General features: G+C 39.0%; 3 protein-coding genes and 3 non-coding genes across 6 annotated transcripts; all 6 read right to left on the bottom strand.

Moving 5' to 3' along the window:
* Window positions 1-1,954: 1,954 nt before the first annotated feature.
* On the bottom strand, window positions 1,955-5,434 carry rps8a (ribosomal protein S8a). The gene is made up of 6 exons (XM_085377131.1): window positions 5,398-5,434; window positions 3,842-3,948; window positions 3,478-3,577; window positions 3,095-3,270; window positions 2,515-2,644; window positions 1,955-2,108 (listed from the first exon to the last, which is right to left on the bottom strand). Exons 1-6 carry the CDS (start codon window positions 5,399-5,401, stop codon window positions 1,999-2,001), a joined length of 627 nt encoding a protein of 208 aa, XP_085233257.1. The 5' UTR covers window positions 5,402-5,434; the 3' UTR covers window positions 1,955-1,998.
* LOC146613093 (small nucleolar RNA SNORD38) lies at window positions 2,752-2,819 on the bottom strand. Its single transcript, XR_014907082.1, has one exon. It is a non-coding gene; the product is annotated as a small nucleolar RNA SNORD38 (small nucleolar RNA).
* LOC146613092 (small nucleolar RNA SNORD38) lies at window positions 3,368-3,437 on the bottom strand. The gene has a single exon (XR_014907081.1). It is a non-coding gene; the product is annotated as a small nucleolar RNA SNORD38 (small nucleolar RNA).
* Window positions 3,679-3,788, bottom strand: LOC146613091 (small nucleolar RNA SNORD46). The gene has a single exon (XR_014907084.1). It is a non-coding gene; the product is annotated as a small nucleolar RNA SNORD46 (small nucleolar RNA).
* Window positions 5,435-8,255: 2,821 nt separating the features above from the next.
* On the bottom strand, window positions 8,256-16,019 carry hectd3 (HECT domain containing 3). The gene is made up of 20 exons (XM_085377725.1): window positions 15,956-16,019; window positions 15,146-15,591; window positions 13,778-14,031; window positions 13,545-13,680; window positions 12,973-13,094; window positions 12,464-12,577; window positions 12,255-12,337; window positions 11,975-12,140; window positions 11,713-11,794; window positions 11,427-11,609; window positions 11,293-11,345; window positions 11,028-11,196; window positions 10,835-10,948; window positions 10,570-10,659; window positions 10,076-10,282; window positions 9,839-9,968; window positions 9,287-9,361; window positions 8,825-8,906; window positions 8,659-8,730; window positions 8,256-8,499 (listed from the first exon to the last, which is right to left on the bottom strand). Exons 2-20 carry the CDS (start codon window positions 15,494-15,496, stop codon window positions 8,415-8,417), a joined length of 2,568 nt encoding a protein of 855 aa, XP_085233851.1. The 5' UTR covers window positions 15,497-15,591; window positions 15,956-16,019; the 3' UTR covers window positions 8,256-8,414.
* Window positions 16,020-17,106: 1,087 nt separating this feature from the next.
* Window positions 17,107-21,092, bottom strand: best4 (bestrophin 4). The gene is made up of 9 exons (XM_085377735.1): window positions 20,941-21,092; window positions 20,756-20,856; window positions 20,437-20,670; window positions 19,580-19,734; window positions 19,388-19,465; window positions 18,792-18,944; window positions 18,171-18,251; window positions 17,934-18,088; window positions 17,107-17,374 (listed from the first exon to the last, which is right to left on the bottom strand). Exons 1-9 carry the CDS (start codon window positions 21,090-21,092, stop codon window positions 17,107-17,109), a joined length of 1,377 nt encoding a protein of 458 aa, XP_085233861.1.
* Window positions 21,093-21,912: the final 820 nt, after the last annotated feature.

The following is a 21,912-nucleotide window of genomic DNA, read 5'->3' as shown; positions in this document are numbered from 1 at the left end:
GATTTGATCTTTTTGCCTCATCTGTAGGTATCTACAAAAATCCAGTGTTTCTAACGAGTATTTTTCTTTAACCTTTTCAAAACTAGTAGTCTACCTTTCTCCATTACCATACATAAAGCTGTTAATCCTTTATTTGTCCAATCTTTGAATCTAGAATCCAATTTACTTGGAACAAAATGTGTATCGTATGCACACCACTTAAGAATTGCTACATCTTCTTTTAGTTTATACTATTTTATTACTATTTCCCAAATTTTAAAAGTCAGCTTGATCCATGGATTTAAAATAGTTTTTATTAAATCTTGCAGGCTACTCGCTAATTGTATTCAAGCAATTGTGTTTTACTCACATTAACTTTGTATCCTGATAACAGAAAATAGGTTTAAATGTTAAACAAGTCTCTTCAAGTCAAAGACAGTTGCATATAACTCAATTTTTGCTTAAAGCAATGTGCATAAAATTGAAAGATTAAAACTAATAAAACAACTTTTAGAAAGAGGCTTTTCATTTGATTCAATTTTATATGATGGATTATGCAGAAAAAATGAATTGGGCTGAAAGTTCTTTTGCTTTATTCTGTAATCAGGTTGTGCATCATGTTTTCGAAAAGTAACTACTTAATGATAAGTAATCATTAAGTAATGGATTACTTTTTTCGAGAAGTAATTAGTAATTACTTTTTTTCAAGTAACTTGACCAACACTGGTTACCACAAATGCTTGATTACAGATTAGTTTTTGCTGCAAAGGGTTTCGTGACTCATTAGGTTTAAGGGGAATTGTTTTTTCACAAAGGTCCAGACTGAGGTTAGGGTGGTGTTTTTACCCTTAATGAATGGAATTTTCTCAGGTTATCTTTTGGCTAATACTTTTTAACCTAAAACACACCTCCTCATCAAATTGGTTTAAAGACTTAAAACATTTAACCACGTGAGTTTCAATTAATGCAATCCTTATGTTCTTCTAAGGAACTGATTTTCTCATTTTCTATACACACACACACACACACACACACACACAACACTTTACCTCTCAAATATGTTATCCAATATTTGCAGGCTACATTGGCAGAAATAAAACATCCTCAAGATTTTTTCTGGTTATTTGCATCAAATCCACTGCTAAGTGTTAAAAGTCATACCTCGACTCCAACACAAGCAGTGTTAATGTAACGAACAGACATTAACAAGTATTTGCCTTATATTTACACCAACACCTAAGCAGCAGAGGCCTTTCCTCATTAAAATAGGTGTGGGAATGTCATTCTAAATAGTTGCTTTTACTCAGATCTGAATACTAGTGATGGGACGTTCTGTATCGAGGCTTCGGAGCGTGTGTCGAGTAATGGAGGGGGCGTTTCCGCGAAGCGCGTATCGAGGCATGCTTCATTTATGGGAGGAGCTGAAAATGATGACGTCCGAAGCCTCGCTGCCCGGCTGTACCACGTGACTGGTTCATGAAGCGGTTCGAACTTTGCCGCAAATAATCATTTTCCATACTGCCAGCATAAATATACACAGTATAATGCCATCACTACACTATAGGTGTTTTACACACTCCTTTTGTTGTTGACATTTACAGGCTGTGTGCAAAATGCCACACTCTTCAAATTCATGCCAGCTATTATTTTTACGTCCAGTAGGTGTCCTGCTAGAGCAAATGAAGCTTCATGAAGCTTCGCGTTGGGGTGAACCAATTGGATGAAAAGCTTCAGTGCTTCATGGGGCTTCATCTGCCCATCACTACTGAATACTCCTCCAACTCAGCAATTCATCTAATGCACTCTTTAACGCATGCAGACCTGAAGGCAGTCAGAAATCTACATTTTTATATTTGTCACTAATTATAAGGTGTGATCTGTTTACCCCCAGTTAGCCTTTGAAAAGAAAATCCAGTTCTGATTGAATGCACAAATAACAGTCACATCCAGTGAAAGAGCAGACACAGTGGACAGTTGTGGGACGTTTGGATTTTATTGACGTATCAAACAGCTGTACATCTATTTGCCTTTCTTGGCCTTGATCTTCCTCAGGTAGAACTCCAGCTCCTTGCCCTCCAGGATGTAGCCGTCTGCTCTGCCGCACTGGCCGGGTCTGGAGGCGATGCAAGCTGCATGAAGGAAGATGGAAGCAGAGTCAGTCACATTATCAAGGTCAGTACATCAAGTTTCAGATGTGTGGGTTTGATGTTGCAGAAATATATTTAAGGCAATGAGAGCATGTTAACGTCAGTCTTTGCATTTCTCCTGTCATTTGACCTTTCAATAAAAATACAAATATTTTATTCCTAGCAAATTTTTAAACAGTCGCTCAAAATTATTTATAATTCTTGTGGAAAGTGAAAACCTTTTTGTTAAATACACCAAAAACACTGCCCTGGTATTTGTATTTTAACACATATGCACAAGATAAACTACCACACATGATTACACTTTCATACTCCAAAATGAAAACTTTCAAACAGCACTCACCACTTATCCAAGTAAAAATAATTCTGCCACAAATGTTGGACTTACCGAGCAGTTTTCCCTGCTGGAACTGCTCTTCCAGGAGTGAGCTGATCTTGGCGTTCTTCTTGCGCTCATCGTACTTCTTCTGGGTCTTTTTTGACCTCTTCCTGTTCAGGATCTCTTCCTCCTCAGGGCTCTGCATCAGGATGGGAAAGCAAAGCTCTTTAGATGTTGCAAAAAATTACTGCACAAAAACCACATGCTTTGAATGTTCTTTTAATGAGCAACTTCAGTTGACAGGTCTTTCTCAGAGTCTTTACTATCACCACTTCCATTCAGTAGCAGAACTGGACAAGTTATCGTCATGGAAAGACACATATCAAATCTGTTATCTTTGTTAATAAAGATAAAAGGCTTGTACTTTGGTTGTTTATGGACAAATAAAGACGTCTTCCACTGAAGGGAGACGAAAGGCATTTAAAAAAAAAAAAACAACTTAAGAGTCTTTGGTATGACAAAGCTGCTGCATATGAAAGCGATGTGCCTCCATTAGCATTTAAAAAGCGTTCACAGTAACACAAGAGAATGCGAAACCTAGTTATAACATGCTTTAACTACAAGCATCAACACTGAGCTTATGACATACCAGCTTGGCGCCCTTCTTGCGTCCCAGTGGAGTGGCGTAGTGAGCCTCATACCACTGCCTGAAGGGAAGACTGTCAACAAGGACGATGCAGTTCTTCACCAGGGTCTTGGTTCTGACCAGCTCGTTGTTGGAGGCATTGTAGACCACATCAATGATCCTGGTCTTCCGTGTGCAGCCTGAATACACAAAACCCAGGCACGATCATTAAACTTCCCATTGAATCTGACTACATAGTTTCATAAATCATTTAACTATGAATAGAGAGAAGGTGTCTTTCTCAGGAGTCTTTGCTGTCACCACTTGCATTCAGTAGCAGAACTGGACAAAGTTATCATCATGGAAAGGTGTGTGGAATATCAAAAGGTATTCCAGGAGAAACTTACACTCAGAGCCCCATGAGAAGTTTCCATTGTCCAACCTCAGAGCTCGGTACTTCTTGTTCCCACCGCGGACCCTCACCGTGTGGATGCGGCGAGCTCCAATCTTTAAAAAAAAAAAAAACAACAAGAACACATTGTATTATAGTTTATAAAATGATTTGTGTGAAACCTCCTTTCCTGAGCAGCAGCATGCATATGCTTTGAAGCGTGTCAGTGTAACTATGACAAGTCCTAACATTGGTAAGCCCAAAGCTTTGAACCAAAACGGCTCAAAAAAAAGACCCACCTAAGGTCAAGTTTTCATCACCCACGCTACCACATTATTCAGTCTAATCAGGTAAGAGGTGCCCCCCGCAAAAAAAGTCACCTTTGTGTTTGCAGCAGGTCGCCCGAGCTCATACTTCCTCTTCTTGTGGTAGGGTTTGCGTTTACCGCCGGTCTTGCGGCGTTTATGCCAGTTGTCCCTTGAGATACCTGCAAAAGTAAAATACGGAAAACTAGGAGTCAGTTTACTGGGCCAACAACAAGATGCTAGCAAGAAGATTATTTTTTTGTGCTTGAGCAATCAGTTCTCCAAGGTAAGGGTTGTCCGCAATTTGATTTGGATTCCGCATAAAAGAGTTTCATCATGTCGCTCAAGCAATCAAATGGTACTTTAAAATGGCAAGATGTAGTTGCTTTTGCAAAAAGTTAAAAATTAACAAAGCCAACTTGTGTTGCATATTAACACAGATTTAAACTATTTTAACAGTAAACAAAAAACTGAGATGAGCCAGCTTCCAGACTCAAAACCACGCAGCAATATTTCAGGACTTGCCAATAATAACACAGCTAACAGCATCTTGACAAAGTGACCAACACCAGTTTGGTTACATGCAATACTCAGATACATGCATTCAGAAGCTCTTACAGACCCACTACATCACATTGGTACCTTAAAATCTCAGTCTTCTAGGCTACAAATACACCCTAGACTGTGCTATCATAGCATTCCTAAAGTCAGGACATAAACATATTTCCACAACTATTATATATATTCGTTTGGGTTTTCAGTAGTAATCCAGGGGCCCTACATCACCAACGTGGACCTAAAGCCACCAAAACATGTGGCTAGTGACATCTCCTGTGTTCCACCCTGCATGCAGGCCTGCTAACTGTCCCACTCAATGAGCATTAGTCTTTATTCTCCAAGTGGCTGGTGCTCCACTACTCCATGTTATGGTTTGAATGTGGACCAGATAATTCAGTCCATCTTCCAAAGCACAACAAGGAACATTTAGAGGTGAAGCCCAAGGTGTCCCACTGGAGAACATGAATGCATCATAGAGCATGCAGGAAGGGAGACACGAGACAGGCCGGGTCTACCTGCGACATAGCTTTCAAAATAAGATGCCTCTAAATAGGACAAAATAAAGCTGAATTAAGCTCGACAACAATAACTAGACAAAATACTTCTCTAAAAAAGCATAAGCATTTACATTATTACGTTAAGCGTCTCAGCCAAGCAGCGTGACAAGATCACGATAGGCATGCTAACTAAGCTAACTTCGACCAGCCTAAACAGTTGAATTTGCGAGCAAAGATGTCCAACACTTCTCGTATAAAGCCAAATTAACGCGAAAACACCGCTACTTCACAATAAAACGTCCCAAACCAGCCACAAGAGAAGTCTTTGGGGACGCTTCAGCCTCAACAGCTAACTACATAGCCATTGAGTGCAGCCATCTTGGATACTCGCTTCAGATAACGACTAGAAAATATTTCTTTAAAACAAATTCAACATACTATAGACAGCAAAGAGTCAACTATTTCTATTTAGATGACAACATTTATCGCTATAGCAAACCATTACTGGAATATTCCTTCGTTAAAACATCAGATGGGTAAGGATTCGGTCTCCGGCGCGAGCATGAAAACACGTACCCATTCTCAGGCGCCGGCTAGAAAGAGGAACCGCAAGGGCTCATGGGGAGGTTTGAACACCCTAGGTCTCGCGAGAACTAACTCTTCAGCGAACGAGATTTCCTTTATTGTCTCAGAAAAGTTTCGAGATATCACTACCAGAGACAGAACAACATTACAGAAAGTACAAAATTGCTTTCATATTCTCTAAGGTTTTCATTTTCTTCTTCTTCATCAGACTGTTTCATTTATGTGTGGACACAGCAGATCATCTGCCTCCATCTCACTCCATCCCTTGCATCCTCTTCAGTTACACCAGCTTTCTGCATGCTCTTCTTCTCCTCTGAGGTCTTCCTCCGTCCAGTATATCCAATTCCCTCCTTTGCACATGTCTAAACCATGGTAGCCTTGAAACTCTAACTTTGCCTCCAAATCGCTCAGCCTGACCGTGTCCCTCTGATGTACTCATTTATAATCTTGCCTATTCTGGTCACTCTCAATTAAGGTCTGAGCATCTCCAGTTCTTCAACCTCCAGCTTTCCCTCCTGTCTTCCTGCAGTGCCGCCATCTTCATACACCATAGCAGGCCCTACTATCATCTTGTAAACCTTCCCTTTCACTCTTGCTGTTATCATTTTTCCAGATATCGCTCAAGGTATCACATACAGGTGCATCTCAAAATCTGAAATATTCTGAAAAAGTTTATTTTTTTCATAATTTTATTCAAAAATGTGAACTTTTTTATATCCCAATAACACATCTCAAGCCTTTTTTGTTTTATTTTAGATGACTGTGGCTTATAAATCATGAAAATCAGAAATTCATTATCTAAAATGATTAGAACATATAGTATATATGTTACTATATGTTAGTTAAGTCATATTTTTTCCAGTTGTGGTCTGAAGTTTACACACTCGTCATGGGCATAAATATCATGGTAATTCTGGGACTTTCATGATTTATTTGCTTATGCAACATACATCTTTCATAACTTTAAAAAAACAAACAAACAAGAATTGGATGTACAAATTTGAACTTTATTTTCCTCTAATCCACACAGGGTCCAAAATATGCATGCACCTCCTCATATATTTGGCTAAAATCTGCTTTAGCAAGATACCAGATACTTGTGGTTCTGCCTTAATTCTGGCAGGATATTTGGCCACTCTTCTTGGCAGAATTGGTAGAATTCATTTAAATTGATTTCCCTGGCATGGACCCACAATCCACACATTTTTAATAAGGTTAAGGCTGAGGCTTCGAAAGCGCCAGTCCACACGCATTATGTTAGCCTGCTTCATCCATTTCAAAACCAGTTCTGTTAGGGTGTTTGGGCTCATTGTCCTCTTGAAACACCCAACTGCCTTCAAGTTTAGTTGTTGATCCAAAGTAAAGTATAAGAATTTGAAGGTACTCCCTCCTCATTATTCTATCCACTTTGTGGAATATACCAGTTCCACTGGCGGCAAAACAGCCCCAGAGCATGATGCAACCACCATCTGGTATAATGTTTTTAGGTCATCTTTACTCCTCCAAACAAACCTCTTGTCACTGCAGCCAAATAACTCAGTTGGTCTTGTCTGACCATAAAACTTTTGTCCAGAATGTATTTAGCTTGTCCATCTGGGCAGCGGCACATTTCAGTCACGCTTGAAAGTATCAACTTTGAAGCAAGGCAGTCTTTCTTGGTCAGCAACCTCTCAGTCCATGGTGATATAAAACTCCCTCCACTGTTCCTGCAGTCTCCAGCTCATGTTAGGCTTAAGTATTTCGCTGTTCCTGAACATCCTAACCAATTTGATCTTATCTAAGAGTGACGGTTGAGTTTTTTAACAGACCTTGCCAAAGGGATGGCAGATCCAAACAAAGTATTATTTTTATTTACTTGTCCTTTTATAAATTCCATCTGTGCCTTGTAGCAACTGTCAGACAAATATAACCACAATAACAGAGTTGTTACCATTGCAGACATTAAAGACACTAACAACAAGAAAGTGGTGTAGGAACACAATCACACATCAAATATAAGTAAGGGACATCCATATCACACCACATCATATAATCACCTATATTTGTTGAACAGAGAAAGGTTGAAAAGACCTCTGGGCTCAAGATCTTTTATAGACTGGGCCATTACTGCCATATGAAGTGGCTGGTGAGTGGATAATGACATGTATTTAATTACTGCTGTGACAAAAGGACTTGATGACTGCAGGGAATGGTGCAAATGTTCTGTTTATGTATTTGCATGCACGCGTCTTTCAGCGTGCCTTTGTCTGCTTCTCACTGTGTATCACCATGTTGTTATTTTTGCTTTTGTACTCCAACTCTCCTCCCCGAGTCCCGTCACGCTGCTTAAATAGAGGAGCCACGATTAAACGATGGCTACCTGCTGTTGACCATCCTTCCCTGGCACTGCCCTCTCCCTCTTCAGTGGCTGAGTCACAAACCACACCCCGCAACAACTTCTATTTTGTTTTACAATTTTTAGAGTTAGTAGTGAAAACAGATGTCATTTCAAAATGTATAATAAAAGAATAGACATAATGTTAAAGAACGTGTAACACAGGTACTTTAAATAGGTTGTTTTCAGATACAAATATAATAAAATAAAGATTAAGAATGAGTAAATACATATAATGCGTAAATCTGATGTAAAATTTTATTAACAGTAATTAATTGGACCGTGTGTTATACAGATGACTTTATCTGTTTGATCATTTTTAACAGTTTGGGTTTAGAAACACTGTTTACTCATTTTTATTACCAGCAACATTTAAACATGACATGTCATGATAACTTCTTCCTGTTTTGTCTGGGTTAAATGAGTCTTGAAGAAAAATTTGATCTTTTACTGAGTTGAACACATAAAAAGTTAATAAAAACCATACTGAGTCACGTCCATGTTTCCATATAGTTATTTATTATATACAGCTATTGGTTATTTGGCAGTTGTGAGGGTATGGTGAAAAGTTGGCAAGATATCTTGATTCGACTGAGTTGTGGCGTGTGCAGCGGTCAGTGAAACAGTAGGGAGATCACTCTTCCCAGGGACTCATGTCGGTATCAATGGCCACACAGTTGTACGCAGCATAGCGCAGCTTCTCCTCACAAACTTTCGCACTGCAGGACAAAACAAGGAATAGAGGAAACACAAGACAATAATGTAACAGTGCTGTCAACTTCAAAAACTGCTTAATAATCTTTAAGAGATTTAACTTCTGTTAAATCATCAATGCATCATTAATAACAGTGCACATAAAGCACATGGGGTTGTTATACCTCGGATAGTTGGGTAGATAAAGGGTACTAGAACATGTGGAGGACTGTGGAAGTGCATCAGTCGTTTCAGAGCTGAATCAAGAAAACAAACAACAAAAAACAAATTACAATCAAATCTAAATCTAATTGTAGTCAAATAATAATAACTACGTACACTTGAACTCACCCTTGTTTGTCAGGAAAGACGTAGATAGGTGCAGGAAGACGACTTCGACCGGTTACAAACCTCAGAAACCTGCTGCGATCCTCTGAAGACAGAAATCAAGAATATCAGTCTGGGTCAAAATCTGCACTTGAATAATGCAGACACAAATACAATTTAGCATCTTTATATAAACCTAGAACCTAGACCATAAATTCACCATGAAAGAGTGAACCGAGCTCATAGACAAAGCACGATAAGGTTTATTTTTCAATCTTATACAACCCGTCTTCTTCTTAACACCAGAGGATCTGCCCCCTGCTGGTCATTACAAAAAATAGCAATTTAAGGGATTTCTCCATTGGCGTCATTTTTCGGACCCAAAAGCTTTATCTGTCTTTTATATTTGGCCATTGGTGCAGAGTTTATGTTGTGAGAGCCATTTACTACTTTTTAAAATGGGGCAAAAATAAACAGTGAACTCACCATTGGTGAAGTTTGTCAGCGCCTCCCATAAGTACTGCACTCTAACATCACTTTGTTCCAGGTCCTCATAACGTGCTGGTGGGGAGAACAAAAGATTACAATGGTTTGGTTACTTGCAGCATTTTGTGACTTAATACAACTTGCATCTTATTACTTCACCTTAACTTGTACCTTAACAGAAACAACATCTCAGACCTCATTTGTGGTCGAGGATTTGAAAGGAACGTGGATAAAACGAAGATGGGAAAAGTCCCACAAGAGGTCAACCTGTTTTGTATTTTTAAAGCTACGCCAAGTCCACTTGTGAAAAAAGGTACCACATGCATACACGGGTGTACTGAAAATGAAATACAATTCATTCGAAAACATAACAGATACCACTGCTAAAATTAGATTTAGTTTAAACTAAGCTAGAATTTTATTTGAATTTATCCACTTCCAGTTGTGTCTTGGATAAATTACTTGCAAATGGTCCCATTTCACTTTCTTAATTACGACAGAAAAATGTCTGCTTATAGTCAAAGTCAGTTTAAATCCAGGCCGGACACTCACTGAGTCGCTTCAGAGCTTCCACAGTGATCTCTGGGTCTCCACATATTTTCTTTTCCACTTCCTGCCAGGTGAGCAGGTCCAGCACTGCCTGAGGAACCACCTTCAGCAGTCCCGTCTGTATGGCAGCAATCTGTAACACACGTGTACAAACCACTAAAACATCACTGGAGTATTTTACAAAGAGTTGGCTTAAAGAGTAAAAGAAATACGGGTAATTCCAATTTATGTGAAGCCCACCTGCTGTTTGCTCTCCTCCATCCGAGCTTTCTGCACCAGGCGGATAAACTCACTGCGGTCCTCATAACGAACTGACACATTACTGCCACCGGGGATCAGTTCCACCATTGAGCCATCCGTCAGCAGAGTGGTGTAGACCAGCTCCTCCCCAAATCGGAACTCAAATGTCTCCTGGTCCATGTTCTCCATGGCCTCCAGAAGGTTTACCTGAACACATGTTCACAGTGAGGCAACCAGGAAAACAACCCATCCAATCTGTTAATTCCTTCTAGATTTTAATTTTAATGCAAAAAGAAAAAAACAAACCCAAAACGCTACATGAAACAAATGTAATCGATCAACAAACTGTAGGAGCAAATTAATAATTATTATAAAATAGTGACAATAAATTCTTGTACTTTTATGAAACACAGTCAGCAGAGACTTTTCTTCTTTCAAAGCTTTGACATTTAAATGACACCACCATGTAAATGTAATGATTTGAATATCCTCACCAGTACAGAGTCTACTGCAGCAAAGTCTTTACTCCAGCTGACAGCTTCCCCAATCAGCTGCTTCCACACAAGCCCCGGAAGAGCCAAAACCTGCAGGAGTGAACACACAGCAAGTCTGAAAAGTCAAATATCTACAACTAATAAATATTTACAATGGTAATTATCTATGTTACAATAATTTAATAAAACCATTACATTTTTGTTAAAACCCAATAAATATTCTTACACTATTTCTAAAATTGCAAACAACCTACAAAAGACTCACCAAGAAATCTTTCCCTCTGAGAGCAGCACCCATCAGCTGACCGATCCACTCGTATTTGTGGAACTCTTTACAGGAAGGGGTGGGAACGTAATAATCTCTAGCCTCAAAGTCACCCTGACAGATGAGCAAAAGACACTTTTAGAACAACAGTGATATCCATTCTGATGATAGGCGGCAATGGGATAGTGACTACCTGATTGGATGTCCGGCTGAAGAACGGGAGAGGCATGGGACACTCGGACGAGCTGGGGCAAAGCTCCTCCGACATGTCTGCGAGGCTATCTCGAAATCCACCTCCTTGGTCGATAATTCCCTCTGCAATGAACTTGCATTCCCACCACTGGTCATAACGAGCGGGCCACCTGAAGGATCAAAAAGGCACACTGGAGATTCAGATTTTAATCCTCGAGTTATAAAAGTCCTAAATATTGGACACAAGAGGCTGATAAAATGCACACCTGTAATCTAAAGTTTTCTCAAACTTGTCTGACGGCTTGAGACCCTCATACACCTGCAAGAGGAAAAATAAAGCATCTGAATTATTGCACATCTTCTCTACACATTGAATTTTAGGCTTCCTTCTGGTCCCTACCTGGTTGAAGACGGCGTTCTTGCAGGTTGGGTCCAGAGATGAGTTGTCCCTGTGCTCCATGGCCAGACGTCGGTTAATGTAGAGTCGAGGCATGAAGTTTGGCTTACTGGTCTCCGAGTCTTTCAGGCACTGAGTGATGAGGGCTGAGCGGCGCTTGGACAGCAGCAAGAACTGCTTTATGCTCTAATGGGCACCAAAAGACACATGTTATAAAGAAACACATAAAAAATGCTTGCTGTTGTGCACAGATCATAAATGACATGTTAAAAGCTTTAGGACGGCTCACTTTGATCTGGTTGAAGGTACCCAGGCTGTAATCCCAGGCTGGCACTAGGTGCGGGAGCGCGCTGTCCAAAAGATTGATAAACCTGCAGACAGAAAGAGACACAAACTGGAAACACCTTCTGTTTACAGATAACATGGACAATCAGAACACTTTATCTTGAGGGTAAAGGCCTGAGAAGTTGAAGAAGGATATTTTTTCCAAGCCCGAAGACAAATATTTAGTTCTGTAAAAAGTACATGGGGCACAATGTTCGCTGACCTACCTCTGGATAACTAACGCTCTGCGGTACAGGATATCTGGTGGGGTGCCCTGCAGACGTGGGTAGCGGACGAGGTTAGAGGACTGGAAAACATCAGCGTTCAGACCCAGATCCCTCTCACAGGACGACTTAATCTTCAAGCCTCGGATCCGCACATCTATTCCATCCTCTGTAAAAGCCAAAATGAGGAAAAAAGCGTTGCTTTATGTTCAGTGCAAAAGCTCCTGCAAAAGCATTCAAACAGAAATCAGCTAGTTTGACACAAAAACATAAAAATTCTGACCTCTACATTCCTCGATCCGAATTTCTATAACTGGTAAATGGGAAGTCATATCCTCAAGCACACACACTTCTCCTATCAGATTACTAGAAACATAAAAGTAAAAGTACATAAATGTAGAATATAAACTGTAATCAGTATGCATTCATTTTTGAACTTTTTTTTTTGTTAAATTGCAAACTGTAGCAATAATCTCGTTTGACAAAACTTACTCATCTATGGTGACGTCACTTAGCTTCTTTAGGTTGTCTCCTTCTCCTCCAAACACTGTGACTCTTTTGGGCATGTAGTTATCATCCGTTGAGTCCACAGTCAGTATCAGCTTACTAGTAAACAAAACAGGCAATAAATAAAATATTGAGACCTCAGCAGCTTATCAGTGAAACAAAAAGAGACATAAAGTGCTTCACATTTTTAAATGTCTAATATAGCAACTCTACGTGATGATTACACCATCATAGGGATAGTGCAAAATTTGGGTATAATACCCAGATCAGTTGTTGTCAAACTTCTTACTTTAGAACCCAAAAACATTATATTCATACCATTATATATACTAATATTAATATATACATTACACCACAAGGCAAAAAACTGCATGTGGCACAGTTTACATTACAGTTTATCTTAATGATCTTGTTGTCATAGTCACTGCACTGTCCAAGCCTTTGACTTTATTTTTACTATTCTTTACTATTACTCAATTTTTGTGTTTCCTTACTTGACCACAGTGCCTTTCTTCATGTGCAGGCGGATCCAGTGTTGGCCCTGCATGCCGTCGCTCTCCCAGTAAGTTTCAACATCGCCATCTGTCAGGCAACTCGCCCCCCCGCTGGGATCTTCCTGTAAGCAAATATCAAGGTTTGATGAATGGACTGAATTCATAAACAAACCCATTTTAAATTCATAAATACATACATATTTGTCATACCCACAAATAATTACATGCATGTTATACTAGACTGTCTATCATGATGGTCACTGGGTCAAATTAAAGTAATAAAAACTTCTCAGATCAATCTAGTTTCCTTTCACTGCATTTTTGATGTCATCAGGAAAGAGGTCCAATGTAACTCCACCGAGAACGCCAATCCATGTTTTGCCAACGTTAAAAAGAAAAGAAAACAAACCTTACGGACTAGTTACTAGTATTCTATTTACCTTAACATGACATCACAAACTACAATCCTCATTTTCTTTTTTTTATACTTAGGAAGATTTAGACTGTTTGAAATGAGATTTAAAGTCAGTCGATGCGAGTTTCATTTGTGACGAGGGCTTAATTTTGCTCACCGAGCATGAAGACACATCGATGCTGGTCACACACTGCTTCACACTCCCCAAGTTCTCGTCCTCTTTTCCTATGTGATCGTAGAAGTAATGCACGAGGTCCTCATCACATTCATATGTCCAAGTAGGAGGAACATACCTGAAACAGTTCAACTGAGCATTAATTGCATTCATTTTAAAATCTGCTGCACCAGAAAACTCAACTTTCCATTTTAACTTTGCACAGACGGACTCACCTCAGCTTCTGGATGGCAGCCTCATCACACTCTGCGATTTTGGGTTTCTCGCCAATGTAAAGTGCATTCTCCACATCCACCACTTGTTCCCACCTGTTGCAGGGCTTGTGGTCGTAGCCAAAGAGCTGCTGCTGCCTAGTGACAGTCTCTGGTGACTCCACGGGTACCAGCCTGTCGCCTCCCTCGGTGTGTTTACACACGAGGATCCAGCCTTCCTCCAAATCTTGGCCCGGACGGTGCTCCTCCAGCTGCTCCTGGGGACAGCCACGGATCAACTGGTCAACATTTGCTTTCTTACCAAATTTACAATAATTGAGAACACACAAATCAACCTATAATACCTTTTTCGAGTTCCATATTTTAAATTTTGTGTCACAGCTCATAAAAAATTCTTATTTATCTTGTATACAAAGTTCATCCACTTTCTGAAAAATCCATATTTCACTCCACCCTTGTTACCTTTAAGCCAACTGTTTTCCTGAATGGCTTGCCCTTTTGCAACCAGAGGGTTTAAACAGCAGGTATGAGGAGCTGCATGTCTGAGATGACATTAGGGATATCAGCTTTCTATGACCTCATACAGAGCCAAGAGCTGAAAAACTGTCTGAAATAGTTTTATTTGATGCCAAACACAGGAATATAATTCCTGTGTTTGGCTTACATGAATTATTTGTATGTAACAAAACTCATTATTTCTAACTTTAACCACAATAGACATGTGCACCATTATTGTGCAATATACACTGCAATAATTATAATCAAGATTAATCTATTTTTGCTGTAATAAAATGTGGCAAAAATATATAAACCTCTCTCTTTCTAACTCAGTTGCTCGAGCTTATATTCATGATTCATCATTTTACAGAGCTCTTATTGATAGTGACAAGATCACCTGTTTTTCTGAGATTACCAGTTAAACCTAATGCATATCTTTGGATGAAAATCACTGCAGACATGAGAAGATCCTAATATGATATCACAAACTGAAATCTTCAGTCTTGCCTTTCATTCAGAAAAAACATTTGATATAAGAACTGGAATCAGTTAATGTGAGTTTCATTTGTAAAGAGGGTCAAATTTCACTACTATGTACCTAATATGTTACTTTGCAGCTCAATACTTTTATTCTTTGACCCTTTTAGAGCTGTGTTATACTGAGCCTTAGCAAAGCCACTCAGTTCATCCACTGTCTGAAACTGTCTGAGTGCTTTTAGGCTCACTGGATTATTGGACCTCATTATTTAATGTGAGCATCCACCACTGTAACAGTATGTAAAGTGTATGTAAACAAAGGGTTATTGTTGTTTCAAGCAGCACAAAGACTTTTACTGATGTCACTGCATCCAAGGGGAAGTAACAGCGTCTTACCTTATTCATTTTGACCCAAAGGCCCTGGCTATTACAGTACTCCTCCCCTGTTGTCCGGATGCATGTCCCTTTCTTTGGTTCAATGTTGTACTTGCATGCTTTCTTACTGTGGGCAGTCTGATGGGGGCTTTCGAAGACAGAGACTATGGTTTTTCCCACGGTGGAGCCTCCCGCAGAGGCACCGGAGGAGGAAGCGGATGAGCTGGAAGATGAATCCTTGCAGATTTTGTAGCACACTTCTTTGGGGACATAACACAGACACTCGGGCACCGGTTCGCTCCTCCTGAAAGTTTCGATGCACCTGTTCAGGAAGCGGATCCTGCCGAGCAGCAGGTGAGGGTTGTCGCCCATCGTGAAGGTGGCAGTCAGTAGCTCAGCAGTAGCAGGAGCTCATCGGCTGACATTACACCGCTTTTGTTTTCCTGCGTGGCTGCGCAGGGATGCTCCTGTCAAACCAAACAAAACCCAACTTTCTTTAGAAACTTTGGCTTCGTTTAAAATATCGATTAATTAAACTGGCTCCTAGCTCTCCTAATAAAATCTGAACACTGTTTGAAATGCTAGGAATTCGCTAATCAGCAGGCAAAGTTCCCTGACACAAATATCACCTCCTCCCATTAGGTAAAAGTGAGAGCGCTAACATTAGCATGCTACCAGGGTGTTCAGTAAACGAGTCCATCCCTCACCGCAGCTGTCATCAACAACCCTGGCGGCCAGCTAGGCTCATATTTAACAAAACTTCACGGGACATGAACATTTCACGGAGTAAGAAGTGTGGTCAATTCTTAAAAACAGTAGATACCAACGTACCTGCTGACAAGTGTCCCGCACCCTGTTACAGATTCTATGGTTTTCTGACAACACGGAAGAGCAAAGACTCTTCTGATCCTTCCGGCCTTCCGTCGCTGTTTCCTTTACAAAATAAAAGCTTCTCAGTCGAGTATTTAATTTTCTTAACTTTTGAAGGCTGAACTCCGAAAATAATTGCCAGAAAGTTCACATTTTTCGAACCCTGACTGTTTATCCAACCTTCCAACACAACTTTAAAAAAAAGAAATTAAAAATAAATCTGCATGGATGAGTTTTAATTGGTATTTGCTACAGCCGGGATTTTTGCGAAATTCATTGATTAATATGTTTTTATAAAAACTCATAAAAACTCGTGTCAGATACGATTAAATACATTAGTGTGATCTAAGTGTAAAGAATAAACTGCAACTTTAATATCATTATTGTTAGTGTTGTTGTTGTTAAGGGAAATCACGTGGATTTATGTAAATACAGTTATAGCAAGGGAGGATTACTTACTGAACAAAGGCTTCAGACCTCCAAGGCTTTCACAATCAAAGGTTTACTATGGATTGAGTTAAATACACCTTTTTAATAGCATTAATCACATCTTACAGAGCCTGTGTGGAAGACAAACCTATTTCAGTATATTCAACAATCATAAACATTCATAATTTTCATTATACCGATAAAGTTTTCATTTATGAAAGACTTACAGTCATCAGGGTTTTACAGTGTTTTCAGTCACAGTGTTTTCTGCTTTGAAACACTTTAGCTCCCTCCAAAGAGTTTTTAGCCACTTAAAGTAAATTGCACAATAATGATAATAATAACATATTTTTCATCTGGAATTTTATTTACTCAAGAATATCAGACATTTTTTTCTCATAATACATAGATTTCTGACAGATAGGATAAAATGGGTCTCTGACACAGTACTAAGCAAACAGGAGATCTAATAGTTAATAATTAAATAAATAATTAGTTTTGTGCTTAATTTCCAAAAATGTCTACAAATAAAATCTGAAAAGGATGAAATCTTATTGTAGTTCACAGTTTAAAACAAGCGAGACCTTTCAATGTCACATTTCCACCTCCCCAAAAAATGTTTTCAAACATTTTTTTGTCATGTTTACAATAAACGTTTTCAAAAACATGACAGCAAGTATCAATTAGTTGTGTTCAATTAAAACTTTAATTAGTCCCCTTTCTTGTTCTTTGTGAGTGATCACATCTATTTCCCTTTCATCATCCCCGTCTGCCTCGTTTGGGTTTGACGAGACTTCCTTCAGAGAAGAGAGGCTCCCACTGCGCAGGATGCCTTTACCCCACTGCAGAAGGCTGTTGAGCCCATCACTCACAGAGCCCTGAAGGTGCAAATGCTGTTTGTTCATAGGAGTGCCTCCAGGCTGGTGAATCTCTAGATCTTCAGCACTCATCCTGAAAACATGGAAGATACTTTAAACCCAAAGATGGCAGTGGTTGTGATTTATTTAGGAATGTAAAATCAAGCTATTACAACAAACTGTCCAGAATGGAAGTGTTAAATAAATTTTAAGTATAAAAATATACTTACATTTTCAAAATTGTAACTGAAAATTATGATATATTCCCATTATCATTATGTAATATTATCATTATTATTATATTATATTATCATTATCATATGGATTAAAATTTTTATAAAAAATGAAAAAGATTTTTGACAAGCTACAAAAAAAAAAGAAAAATCAAGATAATCATAGAAGGATTGATATATAATTCCAGTTCTACTTATAAATAGAGTTCACAAATATTTACATTTTGAATAAAATACACACACACATATATAACATAACATAACAAGATGAAAGAGGTGGCTTGGGTGAGGGAAGTCTGGGCTTCTCTGCTCAGGCCGCTGCCCCCGCTACCCGAACCCCATAAGGTTCGGGTAGGGTGGATGGATGGATGAATGGATGGATATACTCATATATCTTAAATTCCATCCCTCTCACTTTACCTCATGTCATAAGTGGAGCCTTTGAATGCTGGTCTGAGGCTCTCCGCTGCTGTCGACAGAGTGTAAGGGATGGAGAAGTGTCTCTGCATCCAGTGTTTGTCCTTCACCATTGGAGCCAGATTCTGGTACATGTCGTCCACAGCCAGCATTGACACCTGCGGGAGAAAGAAAGAGATTTAACATCTCATTCTAGGTTTCTAGTAGTCATAATTAGGGGGAATGTCTGAAGGGGAAAACCTGAAAGTTTCTGTCAATCAACTGGTTCGTTTCAAAGTCATCATCATCTTCGCCAAATGGATTGATGATCAGCTCTCCCACCTACAAAACAGAAACAGAAACTGGACAAGCAAACAGTGGGAAAAAAAACTGCATGCGTCAGTGCTTCAGCATGCCTTTCTCCATGCAGCTGTGATATTCAGTAAACATCTCAGTCTACTGTTCCCAACTGATGGGTCAGGGGCCTCCAATTGGTCACCAGATAACTTAGAGGGTTTATGAGTTGAACAAAGAAAGTTCGCATACATAAGCTTGGCGTAGTTGTATTAGTTATTCAAGTAAAACCAAAAGACAATCTTGATAGGAAATCTCTTTTTAGAACAGCAGCAACAAAGACCTCAGCATCACATCATTGTTATTTTTTTTACTTTTCAACTGCTGTGAACAACCAATTTATGCTCATAAGGTGTATTTTATGAGCTTATTGGATGTCTTTTTTTTTAAAAGTAAAATCATACAAAACCACAATGTTAAAACTGTCACAAAAAATAAAAAGTACATATTTCCCTCTGAAATATGATAAGACTATATTATAGAGCCTGGAATGGAAGTGTGCACTTATACATGATGGTGCTGTGTTACCTTGAGCCAGCCAGTGTAAAAGAAGAACTGCAGCAGGGTAAAAACAGGGACGTACAAGTCCAGTCTGTGGTCCTTGTAACCTTTCTCGGGATTCAGGAATTGTCGGCCAATCACACAGAAGCCAAAAAATGAGTAAACTGCAATAGTTACTACCTACACAGAAAAAAAAACCCAATGAGATAGAAAATTAGGGGTTGCTAAGTACAGTTGTGTCTCAGAAGGTAGAATCATCTGGTGATTTATATGAAATTGATGAAATCTGACAAGCACATATGTTGTTGAAAAGAAACAGCAGAAAGGTTTTGTCATGTAAAAAAACACATTTTATGTAATGATCTAGGCAAAAAACCTGAACTGGTCATGAGTTAAAGAAGCATATCCATGTGCACCACTAATATGATTCAGGACAACAGCAACATTACATGCTGATGGTTGGTTTAATCTATAAAAAAATCTAAAAAGAATCCAAGTTTTATTTGATAATTCCTTAATATGTTCTAGATATAAAAATCTTTGAATGTATTTAGTTATGAATCAAGTCTATAGTGATGTACAGCACTTAAATGAATGGCTCATATTTCATTGGCTGATCGTACCTGGGTGTAGACCAGAGGGATGCTTATCCAGTCGTAGTGGAACAGCAGACTGCACTTTGCTCTGTAGTTATTGAGTTCCTGCAGATGTAGTACAGCAGTGGAGTTTACGCACACTTTAGAGCCATAGATTATTTGTAAGTCATAGAAAATGTGTAGGTCTGCTCTTGTTGCATTCTTTAGTAAACTCCTCACATCCATCAGCAGCCTCAGAGCTATGTCGTCCCTCACTCGGCCCTCCTCTCTCGCTCTGGACGCCAGGTTTGAAAACCACGTCAGAGGCATCCAGTACTTGTTGAAGTCAGAGTGCAGTGACTCAAACTTTTTCAGCTCCTCCAAGGTCATAAATCCTGCCCACGTATTAGACACACTTAGTTAACATGATATATGAAACCATTAAATTACTGACAGCAATTAAAGTGACTGCAATAAACTGAACTGCATAACACTGAAATGTTAGTATTAGGATTTTATTCACTTTAAAATACAATGAAGTAAATGTGTTTGAGTTTTGGTCTGTTAGTTAAACTAAACAAGACTGAGAATCATGATGGCTGTTCTTTTTTTTCCCCATTTTTTCCCCCGTTGTAACTGACAAAATACTTGTATCCCAAAAGCCCCACTGCCCAACTCAATCTTAATCACACATTTTTACTAAATGGACAAACTCCTTATCCCTGTGAGGTGTACAGTGGTATATTGTGACCTATAAAAACAATTCTCTTGGCTGAACTCTTCCCTGTTTTAGTGCTAAAAATATATATTTCTGTGTGTTTATAAGTATTTGATGTGTAGAAAAAACTTATTTCAGCATTATTTTGTAACTTATAACTAAGATTTGGTGAAGTAAAAAGATGCCTGTGAGAAGTACAAAAGGAAGAAGTCTTGAGTAATGAGCCCTTTATTTTTTCCTCAGTATTGTCTATATTGGAAGCACTCTGTCTTTCTTACTGGTACATTCAGCAATTATTATATGTCTGAATATGGTGCAAAAGGTACATTTGAGATTTTTAAAATTAACTCGACTTTTGATTAAGAACTGTTGCTCTCACCAGCCTCCACAATGTGGTCCAAAGTTGGGAACCGCTTGTGAACTCTTGTGCTAATGGAGCGGAGAATAAGGACTGAAGATAAATTGGCATATCTCATGAGGGTTCGTCTCAGCAGACGGCCCTTCTCATCAGTCCCGTGGACGTTCCCAGACACCACCATCATCAGGTTGTCAGGCAGTGGGAAGCTGGTGTACTGACCCCACCACCTATTAAAGGCCAAGGTCACATAGAAACCTAGAATAAAACAAAAAAAAGAGAGAAAGTTCATGCATATGATTTTTTTTTTTAGTTCTTTAACTGCTGTATGATTCATTCTTACCAAGCACAAACAAAACAGGGATGTAGTTGGTGTTGGTGAACTGATCACAGTAAAGGGCGATACGCTCAAACAGATCCTGCTGCCTCCGTGTGAGGAGAAACCTGTGGAGCAAATTAAAATTGTCACTGCGAGACAAACAAGCAAAGCTAGGTAAGAGTAAGAGCGGTATGAAAATGTGAATTTACCTGTAAAACAAACTGAAAAACAAATAAACACTACAAAACACCAGTAACTCCTTGTAGAGCAGCCTGTAGATGCTTCCCTTCCACCTGAACAGGAGCCTGGAAAAGCCAGCAAACCTGGCATTGGCCACCTCAAGACTGTAGGAAACTGTCATGTTTAAGCACCAAATCCCTGAAAAGCATTAAAAGGCATTTAAATGTATGTTTAATAATTACATATACATAAAAGACTTTTTAAGACCTGTCCTACCTCCACCTGTGCTGAATCCTGTTGTCCTGAGAAAAAAGTTTCTTCCTCTGGGCCTGAATTTAAAGCTCTCTGTGGCGCTGTCATAAATTAACACCTTAGTTTTATTACTTGGGAACCTGCAGCCTAAGTGAAACACACCTACGGTTACAGACTGCATGAAAACATCTCTTTTTAAGCTCACATAACTGGTTTGAGTGATCAGCAATCAAGTTATTATTCAGTAAAACCTTCCAGTAAAAGTTATAATCTATAAGGTTCTCAGTCAACACAAAAGTGTTAATAATTATTGTGTTAATTCCTCCTGTTAGTGCTGAGCTGACTTAAATATTTTTAAAAAGTTAAATTATTCTTACAGCTGTCATTTATTCTAAAAAAAAAAAAGATAAATAATAATTAATGATACACAAAAGCAAAAAACAAAACAAAAGACAAAAAAAATCTAGTGTTGTATCACATTAAGCAAACAGAAACACTAAATTATTACATGTCAGAGGCAGTTGGGCTTAAAAAATATATTTTATTTATATACAAATTATACATATACCTGTATAGGGCAGCAAGGTGTCATGGTGTTTAGCACTGTTAGCTCACAACAAGAAAGTCTGAATCCAGCATCTGTCCGAGGCCTTTCTATGTGGAGTTTGCAAGTCCAAAAACGTGAAGTTAGTGGGTTAGGTTAACTGGTGACTCTAAATGGCCCATAGGTGTGACTTTGAGTGTGAATG

Source organism: Diplotaxodon limnothrissa, linkage group LG18, assembly GCF_057381915.1.
Source record: "Diplotaxodon limnothrissa isolate DT_005_m linkage group LG18, D_limnothrissa_male_GT1.1, whole genome shotgun sequence".
NCBI classification, from domain to species: Eukaryota; Metazoa; Chordata; class Actinopteri; order Cichliformes; family Cichlidae; genus Diplotaxodon; species Diplotaxodon limnothrissa.
This window is presented reverse-complemented; position numbering and strand designations above follow the sequence as displayed.

Bases quoted from the DNA above. Each gene is read 5' to 3' on its own strand.
- rps8a (XM_085377131.1), bottom strand. The intron at 3,578-3,841 runs GTGACTTTTTTT...TTTTTTTTAAAG, and splicing joins GACCTGCTGCAAACACAAAG to ATTGGAGCTCGCCGCATCCA. The intron at 2,109-2,514 runs GTAAGTCCAACA...TCCTTCATGCAG, and splicing joins CCAGCAGGGAAAACTGCTCG to CTTGCATCGCCTCCAGACCC.
- hectd3 (XM_085377725.1), bottom strand. From the start codon at position 15,496: ATGGGCGACAACCCTCACCTGCTGCTCGGCAGGATCCGCTTCCTGAAC. The intron at 12,338-12,463 runs GTAAGTTTTGTC...TTATGTTTCTAG, and splicing joins AGTGACGTCACCATAGATGA to TAATCTGATAGGAGAAGTGT. The intron at 11,197-11,292 runs GTGTGCATTTTA...TTGATCCTTCAG, and splicing joins GAGAAAACTTTAGATTACAG to GTGGCCCGCTCGTTATGACC.
- best4 (XM_085377735.1), bottom strand. From the start codon at position 21,092: ATGACAGTTTCCTACAGTCTTGAGGTGGCCAATGCCAGGTTTGCTGGC. The intron at 18,089-18,170 runs GTTTTCCCCTTC...TTTCTCCCGCAG, and splicing joins TGATTGACAGAAACTTTCAG to GTGTCAATGCTGGCTGTGGA. The intron at 17,375-17,933 runs GTAAAGTGAGAG...CCATGTTTTCAG, and splicing joins GGCTCCACTTATGACATGAG to GATGAGTGCTGAAGATCTAG.